Source organism: Lacerta agilis, chromosome 3 (assembly GCF_009819535.1).
Source record: "Lacerta agilis isolate rLacAgi1 chromosome 3, rLacAgi1.pri, whole genome shotgun sequence".
NCBI lineage: Eukaryota > Metazoa > Chordata > Lepidosauria > Squamata > Lacertidae > Lacerta > Lacerta agilis.
Genome location: NC_046314.1, coordinates 87679880 through 87693846, shown reverse-complemented (window position 1 = coordinate 87693846; position 13967 = coordinate 87679880). Strand labels below are relative to the sequence as shown.

Genomic DNA, 13967 nt, shown 5'->3' with positions numbered 1-13967 from the left:
ACAAGACTGTCTCCTCTGGAAATGCTTAGCTCAGGTGAGTCACACAAGCGGCTTTGGGTAGGATGAGGCCGAGCCAGATTCACAGCACAATCCTAACCATGGTGGCTCAGAAATAAATATGGGGGCCCCAGTCTAACTGGGACTACAGAAGGGGGAGGCCCGTGCGGGGGGGGGGGCAGCAGCGTACACTTGCCCTGCTGGCTGGGGGTCCCACTTACACTGTCATGCCGAGAATGTCCTGTGCCTCTCAGCCGACTGCGGACTTCCAACTTGGGCCTCATACGAACTCTGCATGAGCCTGGCAGGGGGCACTGGGTTAAGTCCCCCACTGCCATGGCAGCGCAGGGTCCCAATCTGGAACAGCCCCTCCTCTCACAAATTTGTGGAAGGAAATAAATAATAATAATAATAATAATAATAATAATAATAATAATAATAATTTATTTGTACCCTGCCCATCTGGCTGGGTTTCCCCAGTCACTCTGGGCAGCTTCCAACAAAAGATTAAAAATACATTAAAATGTCAGACATTAAAAACTTCCCTAAACAGGGCTGCCTTTAGATGTCTTCTAAAAGTCAGATAGTTGTTTATTTCCCGGACATCTGGTGGGAGGGCGTTCCACAGGGCAGGAGCCAATACCAAGAAGGCCCTCTGCCTGGTTCCCTGTAACTTCGCTTCTTGCAGTGAGGGAACCGCCAGAAGGCCCTCGGCGCTGGACCTCAGTCCGGGCAGAACGATGGGGGTGGAGACACTCCTTCAGGTAAACTGGGCCGAGGCCGTTAAAAGTCAGCACCAACACTTGCATTCAATACAAAATAAATGTGACATGTACTTTGGCCCTTAGATTGCCACATGTTGACTCATAAATAACCAAGCGCTGATTTTCAGGCCATTAATTTCTCCACTGTAGTTAAGGTTTGAATCTCCTTGAAACTCTAAAACGCAGAGACCTATGACAAGGCACCATATTTCAAGGTCATTTATACATCTGCGCTGAGGCATAATCAATCACATTTATATAGGCCATTAATTAAGACTTGCTGAGCATAACTGTCCTTCATGTATTATACCTATAAGTAGGAATGACTTCCTCTTTCACAAAGTCTTGATTACATTAGAATAAATTCTATATACTGTACTTGGAAGTAAAACTCCTGATCAGTTCAACAAGAACTGCTTCTGAGTAAACACGTACATGAGCAGTCAGTCAGCATAACAAGTAGGTGAACAATGGTACCCTAAAAACAGAGGTGGGGACCCTGCAGACCTCCAGATGTTTTTGGACACCAACTCCCACCAGCCCCTGCCAGCCTGGCCAATAAAAGCAGCAGGTGCTGGGAATTGGGGCCTAGCAACATCCATGTTCCTCACCCCAGCCCAAAGAACTTTATTGTGGGAGGAAAATAATATGCATTCATATTTTACAGGTGATTCAGATATTGTCATCCTTTGGCTCTGTTTTACCAGCAATTGTCCCAGGTTTTCCCCTACTGCAGATATTCCTGGTTAAGAAAAACAATGGACCATTAACATATCCACTCTGCAGGTGTGGATATGTTTCTTCTTGCTATTTTCCCTTCCTTTTTTTAATTTTAAGGCTCCTCCTGTCGACCCCCCCCCACTTAACCAATTGCTTCTTCTTTCTACCACAGCTAATCTGATTTCAGGGCTCCTCCTGCTTGCCTGATGGTTTAATTACAGTCTACCACACCATACATTCAAAGCACCTGGCTTCCCCCAAAGAATTCTGGGAGCTGTAGTTTACCAGGCACAGAGCTACAATCCTCTGCACCCTTTAAAAACTCAACTTCCCAGGATTCTTTGCGGGCAAACACATGCACTTGAAAAGGATGGGCTGCAAAGAGGGAAGGAAATGAGTTGCAACTGTTTTGGATGGGCAGAATCTACACTTTAAAAAAAATGTATTAAAGCACAAAAAATATTTCATGGCTAGAAGAAAAGGTCCTCTATGCAGATTCCATTACTGTTTCATGCTGAGAATACGTAAGTAACTATGAGGGATTGGGGTTCGTGCCCACCGTGTTGTAGATTGGACATAAAGACATGTACATGTAAAAGCCCTGCACTAGCGTAGGTGCCCTGTTGTAAATTTTGGTTGCACCATAAAATGGAAAGGCAGCAGTGCTGAGCCCTCCCAGTTAGATGACTCGAGAGAAACAGTTTACCAGTTTTAACTAGTTCACTAGCTGTAGGCTTTACTTTAAATAATAGAGAGTAGCTTTAGATACACATTGTAAGGCTCCAGAAGACCTGAACTGGGAAATCTGGCAGCAGATTTCTCTGCACCAGTAAAGTAATTCTAGGGCAGAGAAAGTGATTGCTCTGCTCTGCTGTGTTGTCCAGCAAATGGTCAGAGAGGGGAATTGTAGCTGTTTGGCCCAGGTGATATGGAGAGCTTGTTGGGGTCTGGTTTAACTGTTGCCTTGTTCTTGGTTTCTCTTAACAACTTGTCATGTGGTGTATTTGCATTGCATTGTTTACCTTACCGGGACTTGCGTACTCACCATTCGTCCTTGAAACTGATATCTTGCAGGGCTGATGCTGCAGGGCTGTGACACTCCTGCTCCAATTATGTCCTCATCTATTAAGATGTCTTGGAAACTGCAACTGGTCTAAAAGGTGGGTGCCAGAATAATCCCAACCTCAATTACAGAGATTACTTTTTTTCTGGGTTCAATTTAAAATGCTGGTGCCAACCCTGGAAGCCCTCAACAGCCTTGGTAGGACCAGGTTCCTTCAAGGCTCAGCTTCTGAACCTGCCCAAGCCCTAAGACTGACTGCAAAGAGTCTGCTCTCTCTCTCTTATTATTGCTGGAGGAAGAACAAGTAATAGGGCCTTTTTAATGGCAATGCTGAAACTTAGAAATGCCCTCCCATTGGTTTCTCTTTCTGCCTTCATTTAGGTGGCTTTGGAAAATGAACAGGTATTTAAACAGGTATTCATTGTGCTTAGTGATTTGCTCTCTTAAGTTCCTTTTTGTTTAATCCTACTGCTTATAGTTTTTAATGGTAGGATTTATTTCTTAGGGTAGGGTTAAACAATCAATAAAACCTATCCTTTGCCTATGTATGTATTAAATGAAGAAACACTGACAATATGTAATCTAAATCTATGATCAAGTGTCATCTAAATCTGTGATCTAGTGTATGTTTACTATGGATATTTTTCTGGCATTCAAATCTGTTTCGTTGTATTCCAGCATTTGGATATTTTAGGTTTCATCTTCATTCTTATTCCCCCTTCTCCTTTGATTCTATGGAATAAACAGATGAGATTTTTCTAAACCATTTTTAATGGCTGGTGCAGGTGCCCTGATGGCCTTTGGGAAAACCAGAACAGATCATTTGGAAGATTATTTGTGGTTCTACCTCGCAAAGGTTTTGATGTGGCCAACCAAAATGTTTCCTCTTTTTAGGAAATGATTTTATCCTTCTCAGAGCAGTTTTCATGTAAGGGCTCTCAATTAATCTCAGGGGAAATCCCAGGTACTGTACTTTAGGCAAAGGCCTTTTGTGCGCAGTCTTGACAGTCCCTGCCATTCAGGCCACCCAGTTAAAGATTGCTGTTATGCTGGTGCCTGCAGATGTGTCTTTTCCATCAAAGCAGCTTGTGTCTCCCTTTTTAACCCTTATTGGGTACAGGACCCCACAAACTGGAAGGAACTCAAGGGATCATGCAAACTGAACCCCCAACTCAAAACAATATATATTTTTTTGTGGGATGGGTTACAGAGATGTTTTCCCCCTTTCACTTCCTCTCCTTGGTGTTCCAGGAATACCTGGGGATGGCAGAAGGCTCTTTCACTTCCCCCAGGAAATGCAGATTGAGCAAGGCTGATGGGTTAACAGTCCCACCAACAGCAAAGCAACAATCCCATCTTTCCGGGATGGGAAGCTATCTCCTAGAAGCAGTTCTGTGTTGTGTCTAAGTGAGGAAAGTACCACTTGCAGGTTCCTCAAAATAGTGCAATGACTTCATAAGTGAACTCGCATCAACTTTCAGAACCATGTGATTCTCACCACACGGTGACTGAAAACCTAGACTTTAATAATAGGAAATTGGTGGCCACCTAAAGACACAGAGGAGGAAAGTTGGGGTCAGGCTTGAAGGAAGTGCAGCAATAAGATTTTGCATCTAGCGATATGGAGCTTGCCTACCCGTCTTGCTAGGTGCTGAATGTGCATACAATATCTGAAGAGTCAAAATGTAGTGCTAGCAAATAGCTTTTGCTGCTTCATTCAGCTCCCTTGGCTCCACTCTTATTCTAATAGGAAGCAGAGCAAGTTCTAGAATGAGCTTCTTTGGGAGAGCTGGAATTGCTTGAGAGAAGGAGAGAGCAGGTGAGAACAGCCACCCCACTGGCCCAGGAAGGCAAGGGAAAGAATCAACCGACTTGACCTGGATGGTACTGTACACCTACTGGCTTCCCCTAAATGCCTAAATGGGAGCAGCCAGGAGAACAGGATTAAGTGCATCATCTTTATCTCAAATTCATCCCCTCCCTTTCCTTCCCCACCCACTTGCTGCCTGTCATTTTCCTGTGATGTGTACATTCCATTTTCCAGCAAGGCACAGGGATGTCTTATGTTCTGATATGTTTATCCACCTTCATTTTTAAGGGCTCAAGTCTCAAGAAGGGTTTCCCCCCTGTTCCAGCCCTTTCCCTGGGAAAATCCACTGTTTACATCAATCAGGGACTCAGCTATGTTAGTCATAAAACAGTGTTTTATAAACTTGTAACACTAGATGGTGCTGGAGAGCAAAAAAAATTATTCGCGGTTTTCCGTAGTGGGTTTTTGTTTTGTTATAACGATTTAACTTCTGACTTACAACATTTTTTTCCTATGTGCAGATCCACCCCAGGTTTTCAGCAGATTTACATCCCGCCCCCCAATTTAACGATATACAATGGGTTTTCCTGGGGAAAGGGGCAGGATGGGGGAAGGGAACCTTCCTGGTCCCTTGCCTACAAATCACAGTCTTGTGCCTAGAAATTGCAGCACAAAAAGAAGTGTGGATGAGCCCTATCACTCAAAATGCAGCCATTAGTGGTATTAGGTGCAAGCTCTTGGGATGGAGTGAAGGACCCTTGGCCCATGGCCCATAGGTAGACAGGCAAATCAGTTTAGTTTAACTATTTTTGGTTTCTACTTTTATTTCAAATCACAGATAACACTGTGTTAAATGCAGACCCCATCTGCACGGTACATCTGAAGCAGTATCATAGCATTTTAAACAGCCATGCCTTTCTCCTGAGAGTTGCTAGGAGACCCCTAGTCCCCTACAGAGGTACAATTCTTGGAGAGATTTAACAGTCAATGCCCCTTCCCAGGGGACTCTGGAAACTGTAACTCTGTGAGTAGAGTAGGTGCCTCCCAACAGCTGTCAGCACCTTTAACAAGCTGGGCTTCCCAGGGGAAGACACGGCTGCTTAAAGCGGTATGATACTGCTTTAAATGTACAGGGCAGATGGGGCCTTAGTAAGAGCTGATGTAGTAATTGGGCTGGTGGCGGAGAGTTGGTAAGGAGCCTTTATTATGCTCATGCAGTGAGGTTTTCTCCAGACAGTTCAGTGGGAGGCGGCACTTTGCATTCAAAGTGTGTGCACAGCGAACTCTCTTCTTTCCTAAGCCACACAGAGCGTATCTGAGTCCCTGCAGAACTACCGGTATTCTAACTCGCCTCTTCCTGCACAGCACCTGCTCCTGTTGTTGTTTTGAAACAGGAGTTGCCAGCTCTTGAACTGCTGCCTGCAAAGTTTGTCCCTTACTACTGAGCTATCCCCCTCCCCTTGGCCTCCTATGATGCTGCACTCCCCAAAGACCCCACACCTAATGACTTGTCTCCCCGTCCTTATGCTGTGTTGCTATTTCATGGCAGAGGGACCTCATTTAGAACCAGGAGTTGGAAACATCTTTGCTGCGAGACATATTCCTACTTGGTGAAAAGGGATTACAGAAATGGTGGGTGGCCTGAAAGGACACGTGAAAGTCAGGATTGCAAAACTTGAAAAAGCTTGGTTATAGGGAATTGGCATCCATTAGTTTGAAAAAGCTTGGTTATAGGGAGTTGGCATCCATTAGTGGTTAGGCCTCTTAATCTGGAATTTGAGTAATGTGGGTTCCACATCCTGTTCTCCCCGTCTCCCCTTGTGATGCTGGGCTACCCAGAACGCAGCCACATGACTGCATGCATTGATGGTTATTAGCCATGCTGTGGCATGTGCTCAGCTCATGTGCTGTGTTTGGGGCTCATCTGTGGATTTTAAGTAGGACCAGATGCTGTTTGGTAATGGCCGGGGGGGGGGGATGCGAATGCCATGAATAAATAAAAATTGAGGCCTGCTTCAGTACTGAATGGGTGTACAGCTGCACCTTCAACCATGTGCCAAATGTCATCCTTGCAGCTGGCTTTAGTGGGACTGCGAATAAGCAAGGTCATGTCGCCATCCTGCTTTCTCCCTGTTGCTTCAGTTTCTTCTTTAGCGTGTTGATGACTGCATTGTCCTGGTTCAGAGCAATGATGTAACGACAACCACAATAAAGTTTGTGTCAAGCTCAGACAGTATAGTAATGCCACCATATCATGCAGCCTTGTAATTATATCTGCGTTATACAGGTGCACACTGTTACTGCTTGCTCAACACAGCAGCTGGTGCTTGTGACTAAGATAGGCCTTAAGTATTAACAATGGGCATTGCAAAACTGTTAAGAAATAATCAATGCTGAGAACACAGAGGAATTCTGTGTGGGCCCTTGCGTGTGGAAATATACAGTACAAGTACCGTGAGGAAAAAATCTGAGTATATGAAACTGTCTTTTGATGAATTGAGCCATTGCTCCATGTCCCTCATTGTGGTCTGCTTCCACTGGTAGTGGTGCCCTGAGGTCTCAGATAAGGGGCTATTTTCCAGCTCTTGAGGAACTGGTGATGCTGCTGATTGCAGCTGGCATCTTTTGTGTGCCTAGTCTGTGCTTTACCATTTTGGTAAGGAGGCGGGTCGGGTTTGCAGGAGTTTCCATATGGTTCGAGTGGCTTGGGAGACTATGGGGATCTGGCAGTGAGTTCGGATCAATGGGATAAGAAAAAATGCTGCCCAGTTGACTGGTAAATCCCCCTCCCCTCTTAGGTAATGAGTACTCTAGGCAAATGTCTGGTGTGTAGTCTCCTGCCTTTCTTCCATCGAACTTGAGGTGTGATATTGGCTGGATAGCTCAGTTGGTAGAGCATGAGACAATCCCAGGGTCATGGGCTTGAGCCCCATGTTGGGTGAAAGATTCCTGCATTGAAGGGATTGGACTAGATGGCCCTTGTGGACCTTTCCAACTCTACAATTCTGTGAGGCTTCCATCCAGACAGTGCCCAGAGCCAGATAAGCTGTATCAGGGTTGTTGCATCATGTGCCTCTAAGGCAGAGGCAGCCATGGTAGTGTCTTCCAGATGATGTTGGACCACAACTCCCATCATCCCCGACAGTTGGCCATACTGGCTGAAGCTGAGGGGAGTTGTAGCCTAGCAACATGATGAGAGAAACCATGTTGGCTACCCCTGCTCTGGACTTGGAAGGAGGTTGACAGGAAGTTGGCTCAGTTTTGTGCACCTCTGGAAAAACTTGCATGTTTATGCCCACTTTATTGACGGAGAAATCAGATGCTCAAAAAGGCATGAGATGGAGAGTTGCCAATGGTCTTCCTCTGTGAGGGTCAGGGCTCCTTATATGTTTTAGAAGGAGAAGGCTTTTCTCGACCCTCTGCTGCACTGAGGACAACAGGTTTAGCAGCTGTTAAGTGATTGATAAAGGCCTGTGAGTACTTCTAGAAAGAAGATGGTCATCTTGTGATGTGTTGTGCACTTGCTGCCTCTGTTCAGTGGTGGCTAGGGAATGAACTTCTGAAAAAGGGTGTCAGTTCTGCAGAATGGTCAGATTTTCTAGAAGTTAACAGGATGGCTCTTCTCATTCAAAATAATAATTAAATCTCAAGTGTTTTTCGTATTCCTGAAGAGAGTGATGTGGGAAGGAACAGAGGACAGATGAATATAGTTTAGTAATTACTTAAACATCACTTGCATATCATTTGTGGAGAAAGCCCTGCAGTCACTTTTGATCAAGTCTGCCAGATTGATACCTATTCTGGGAATGAGACAAACATGTGGATGTTAGCAATTTCTACTTCTGTTTCTGTCTTTGTTGGACTGCTGACACCCCTATTTACTTCTGAGTAAGCCTGCATTAGATTGTACTGTGAGTACCTGTTCTGGTATGCAAAGGTGGAAGGCTGTTCTCTATGCTCATATGTTTCTTGAAGGCATTTGACTGGTGACTCCTAAGACCCTAGACCCGAGGGACCCTTGATTTAGTAAGACAGGAACCTGGGAATTGCATCACTTTCTACCTAGCTCAGTATTGTCTACACCGACTTGGCAGTGGCCCTTCCTGGAGGAAGTTGGGGATTGAACCTGCCACCTTTGATCTAGCAAGGCTTCTTTCACATTCTTAAGGGTGTGTTTGTTGTAACGCCAGCATTTCTTAGATCAGGGGTCAGCAAACTTAACGCGCCTCGGGCCGGTGTCTCCAGAGCTGATCATGCGGTGGGCCGGAGGGCAGGGGAGTGCGCACCCACGCTATTTCTGTCACACTTCCGGGTCGGATGTGCACCGGAAATAACGCTTGTGCATGTGCACAAGCTATTTTTGGTGCAACTCCGACTCGGAAGTGGGCAGCCGCGCAGCACAGCGCCGGTAAGAGCGGATGGCGCAGCAGGCAGTGGGGGTCACTGCGGACCGGATAAACAAGTCCCCCGGGCCTTATCCGCCCCACGGACCTTAGTTTGGGGACCCCTGTCTTAGATGATCATTATATTTGAAAAAAAAACTTACTGAGAATTTGTGTGAATCGCTTTTAATTCTCAGACATTGCTGGGCAAACAGCACCACAGTCACCATCAGAAAAAGAGGACCCGTTTTTGACTGGGTATGCAAGTTTCAGCACTTGGACAGATGCCATGGTTTCAAAAAGCAAGCAGTGACCGAGGCAACTCGCATTCAGCATTGGCGCCTGCCTGAGAACCTGCTGGAACGTGCCGTCTTCTGCACAGACCTAATGTAAACTAAGCGCCAAGAGAGAGGAACACAGAAGAAACCATGCAGACACACCAGAGGGGAAAGCGACTGCATTCCTAACCAGTGCTTGCACCAATTTTGTTTCACTTTGCACCCAACCCCCACAAAATATTGCAAGAAATAAAACCAGGGGCAAGGACACAGTTTAGCATAATTTTGTTTCCACCCAGCAAAGAAAGTTTGAAATGTGGCTCTCATTCAAGCTGTGGCCAACATGCAGACTTGGGAGTCAGCCCCGCTGAACTCTGGGAGTTGTCTGTGAATCAGCATGCACAGGATGTGATAGGACATATATTAATAGTCACAGCAGCTTCAGTGGAGATGCTTGCACAACTACAGTTTGACTTGAAATACAGAAGTACAAAAACAGGATTCCTTCCCCCTGCCTCTATCCATGAATGGTGTCCGTCACCTCATCAATAAGCTCAGTTATGCCAGAGATGGTGTTTGGCACAATACTGCAGAATGTACAAAGCAGGAGCTCAGCAGAATAGGATTCTGGACTAACATTACCTGGGTTTGTAGAGCAGAAGAGAAGCACCCTTGCCACTCACCAAGTGACCCAGGGCAACATTTCCTACCTCCTAGGAAGAACACCCATGACAAGGAAGCCAATGTAGTATAATGGTTAGAGTGTTGGACTCCGACCTGGGAGACCAGGGTTCAATCCCCACTCAGCTATAAAACTCTCTCTCGCCAACCTACCTCACAGGGTTGTTTTGAAAATAAAACAGAGAGGGAGAGAACCATGTTCGTCACCACTTTGGAGGAAAGGTAGGCTACAAATGTGACAACTGAAAGTAATAAAGAGGAGGAGACCAACCTGGCTCCATCCACAAGCCAGAGAAGAAACCTCAGAGACTTCTCCCCCCACCCCACTCACTGAAAACACACACACACACACACACACACACACCCCAACCGCAATCTGTTCCAAATACTAGTTGTTCCAGGACTGCAGAAATTAAGGGAGCAAATTCTGATTTCTGCTACCTGCCAGGACACTGAGAGCCCTGCCAGGAAGAACATCACAGTAAAGGGGAGACAGCTGGATTTGGTGTGGGTTCAATTCAGGTACAACAGAAAGTAATCTGCAGCACAGGAAAGAATTCTTGAGTTCACCCCTGTGAGATCCTGCCAGCACAGATGGAGGCAAGTAAGCTTCTGATGGCAGGAAACTGATAACACCCAAACTTCAGAGCACATTTATACAGTTCCTGAGAATCTTATCATAGGAAGATAATTACTCACTGCCCCATAGTTTAGATTGTGAGCCTAATTTGTCTTATTGCTTCTAAGCAGCCCTACAACTTCACAATGTATAAGGGTTTGCCCATGATCACTGAATTACTTTCCCTAAACATTCCTAAGAGACACATACATGCCTAGTTAAGGCAAGTTCTATATTTCCTTCAGCAAATGAATCCTAACATTAATTCATCAACTGTAGACTATTCTTTTAAAAATTAATTATAGCTTGAAATATACATAACATGTCATCCTAACTTATAATTCTACATCCATTAAAACACTAATAAACCAAAACCAACACAGATTGTCAATTAGTACTCCTTTGTCTTACCCATCCTTCAACAGGGGAAAAGAAACTTTGGTTATATTGGTAGCATATGACTTAGTCCTATATTGGTGGTATCTAGCTCTCTTTTAATATGTTACTGTTGGTATCCAATTGGTCTTTTCCTGTTTGCTATCAAATTTATAATCTCTAATTGTTCCTAGATTTTCCTGACACTTTCCCATTTGCTTGGGTTCCTACTCTGTTTCCAGCTCATGGCAAAGAATATCTTGGCAATGGTCACAAATAAAATTTGCACCTGGTATTCCTTTATAACTTATTGGCCTTGTTTATAATTTAACAGGAATAGTAATGGTTCTGCCACCATCAGGATCTTAAAAATATGACCATCCCCTGTACATTTTCCAAAAGTGTTGCAATTTATTACAAGCCCACCGCACATGGCAAGAGTCTCACTTCCATTCTTGACATGTCCAGCCCTTTCCATCAGCTGACTTGTTGACCACTTTTTTATGGAGTCCAGTGCCATTGGGCTGCCATCTTAGTACAATTCTCTTTATAAGAGATTGCAGTTGAGTAGTTTGAGCACATTTGAAACAAATGCTCATACTACGCCTGGAATCTTGCTGTTCAGATCCTTGTTCCATTTTGCCATCTATCTTTAGGTTGTTACCTTGCATATCTTGGCAATTATTTTATATAGTTTTGATAAATACCTGGGCTTGTCAGCCTCTCATAATAATGCTTCAAACATGGTCGGTCTTCTCCAAATATCTTGGCTTCTATCTATCTAAGCTATTCAGGAACGAATTGATTTGTATGTACTTCAATCTGTCAGGTTCGAACCCTAATTTATCACTTGTCTCACTGACCTTTCCAGTCCTGAAATGTTTCCAACTGATTATTATTCCCAAACTCTAAGTTGCAAAGCTGCCCATCTTCACGACTATTTCTATCTTGACATCCATGTACCCGGTTTATCATGTTTACACATTCCATAATCCAAATATATTGACCATTAACTGATGGAGAAAATGTTGCCTTTATGACCTTAAATGATGGATCAAGCATTTCCCAAGCATCAGCTAAACCTTTAACCTCAAATATTAGCTTTATGGTAATGTATGTTTATAAAACCAATCATTCCAGCTTGTGAATTAAGCTGGTATCTGTTACCCACAATTTATTCTGAACTTGCTTTGAGTTAGTGTCCTTCCTTCATGCTGTCACAGATCCAGGGTACCAGAGTCTGTTAGTGAATGGTAGAAATTAATAAATGGTAGTATTTAGATAATATTTGGAGAGTTGAAGGGAAGATTCCAGGCCAGCAGAGAAATACTGGATAGAGACAGAACTGCCAATATATTGACCAGTGGTTTAGACTGATTCATGGGAGAAAAGGGTATCAATGGCTACTAACCATAGTGACTGTACTCTGCCTCCCCAAACTTGGGTCTCCAGCTATTTTTTTGGGCTACAACTCCCATCAACCCTAGCTAGCAGGACCAGTGGTCAGGGATGATGGGAACTGTAGTCCAAAAACAGCCGGAGGCCAAGGTTTGGGGAACCCTGTTCTAACTGTGTGAATCACTAGCCATGGGATCTCATGATCAACATGCTTCTTTTTAAGTTAGTGAAATCTGCTATGAAGCTATAGCTAGGTGGGTGGCATGGGGTGGCAGAGACGGTAGAAGTGGTTAGAAAATCTACCCAGGAGCTGAAAGAACAGGAGCACGACTTGTTGGCAAACTTTCTTGTGCCAGGTTCTGGGTGCCCTGATCTATTGAAACAGCAATGTACTTGAAGAGTGATTCAGTCTAATCTTGTGCCATAGAAAGGGGCGGCGACTTTGTTCTGTTCAGCTTCTCCTGTGCTATCATTAGAGAGGGGGAAAAAAAGGAAAGAGAAGGCACAGCCAAGTGCAGTTGGCACGCCTCCGGGTGGCTCTTATATAACCTGGGCTCTCCCAGGGCACTACCGTTGGAATAAGGTGAAAGATTCTTAAGGAACTCCTTCTATTGCTTGGGCTGCCATTGCAGGGATTCAGATTGCTGTGGCGCTGGGACTGTTCGGAAAAGTGTGATCTGGGATCCTGCCCTGCTCTTGGATGAAGTTAGGAAGCTGAACAGGATGGCTTCAGATGAGCTGGTCTTCTTTGTCAATGGCAAGAAGGTAGGGGAGCCCCCCCCACACACATTGAATTTTCTTTTGTTTGTATTTCAGCCCATGGATTAACTTCACGATTTGCAGATTGCAGCTAGACAGCCTTGAATATTTGTGAAACTGAAAAATCATCATTTCTAAAACAAACGAACTTTATTGAATTACTAAAAGTTTTTTTCAGTACAGATTAAGGGAGACATGTTAATCAAATGACCAAGTGGAAGGTTGCGGCTATTGCTCTTTCTCTTTTAGAAAGATGGTATAAAACTTTCTTTTAGTCAAAAAATAAGAATGATCAGTAATGCTTTTCAGCCTGTTTCTTCCAGAGAATGCTTCTGTTTCCTTGCTGAAATAGTTACATTTTAAAAAAGATAGACCCCAATAACCAACCAATTTCCTAAACTTACATTGAATAAAGCAGAATAGAAGGAGGCTACTGAAAGATGCCCGGTGAATGAAGTGCATGCAAGGAAAACCACCCTGTGTGTATGCTTTCTATGTCATTTTAAAAATACGACTACCTGTAATGTAGATAACTATTCTTAACACCCTCTGCCTGTAGCTTGTCCTGCCAGCAACAAACAACTGAGTGACAGCGCTGGGCAGTTGCTGTTGGACTGATACCCTCCCTAAATTAAATTACAGAAGCAAGCACGATGATTGCTACAAACCCACAGCGATTTCCACCTCCGCTTAAAGAGATCAAATGCTAGCGATTACCAGTGAAGCAGCTGCATGCCATGGGTTGGGTGGCAGGTTGTTCCATTCCTGATGCATGAGAGAGAGAGAGAGAGAGCATTGCACCTAGTTGTTCTGTCTGACCCAGCAAGGCTATGCTTAGGTTCATTTAGCCGGAGCTGCCAGACTGTGTAGAGGTTTTGCTCCGGCCACGAGACTGCAGTACACAAACTGAAACGAATCAGGACCTCCCCTCTATAAATAGTGGTATTAATCTGATTCAACATGGTGGAATTCTGTTCCTCTGCCTGGGGCTGGAGCTGACCTTCCCGAGCAAACAGATGGTTCTATGTTGCTACTGCCCCGTGGTGTCAACCCAGGGCACACCGTTGTGTGCTGGCAGCTCCAGAGAGCTTCCATATGCGTTGCACGGTTGGGAAGGGCCA

At 44.6% G+C, this 13967-nt stretch overlaps 1 protein-coding gene across 1 annotated transcript in view; it reads left to right on the top strand.

Moving 5' to 3' along the window:
- Positions 1 to 12623: 12623 nt before the first annotated feature.
- XDH (xanthine dehydrogenase) overlaps positions 12624 to 13967 on the top strand; it is a 57090-nt gene continuing 55746 nt past the window's right edge. The window contains exon 1 of the mRNA XM_033144640.1: positions 12624 to 12852. Within this exon, the coding sequence (XP_033000531.1) occupies positions 12811 to 12852 (42 nt within the window). The 5' untranslated portion in view covers positions 12624 to 12810. The remainder of the gene's footprint in view (positions 12853 to 13967) is intronic.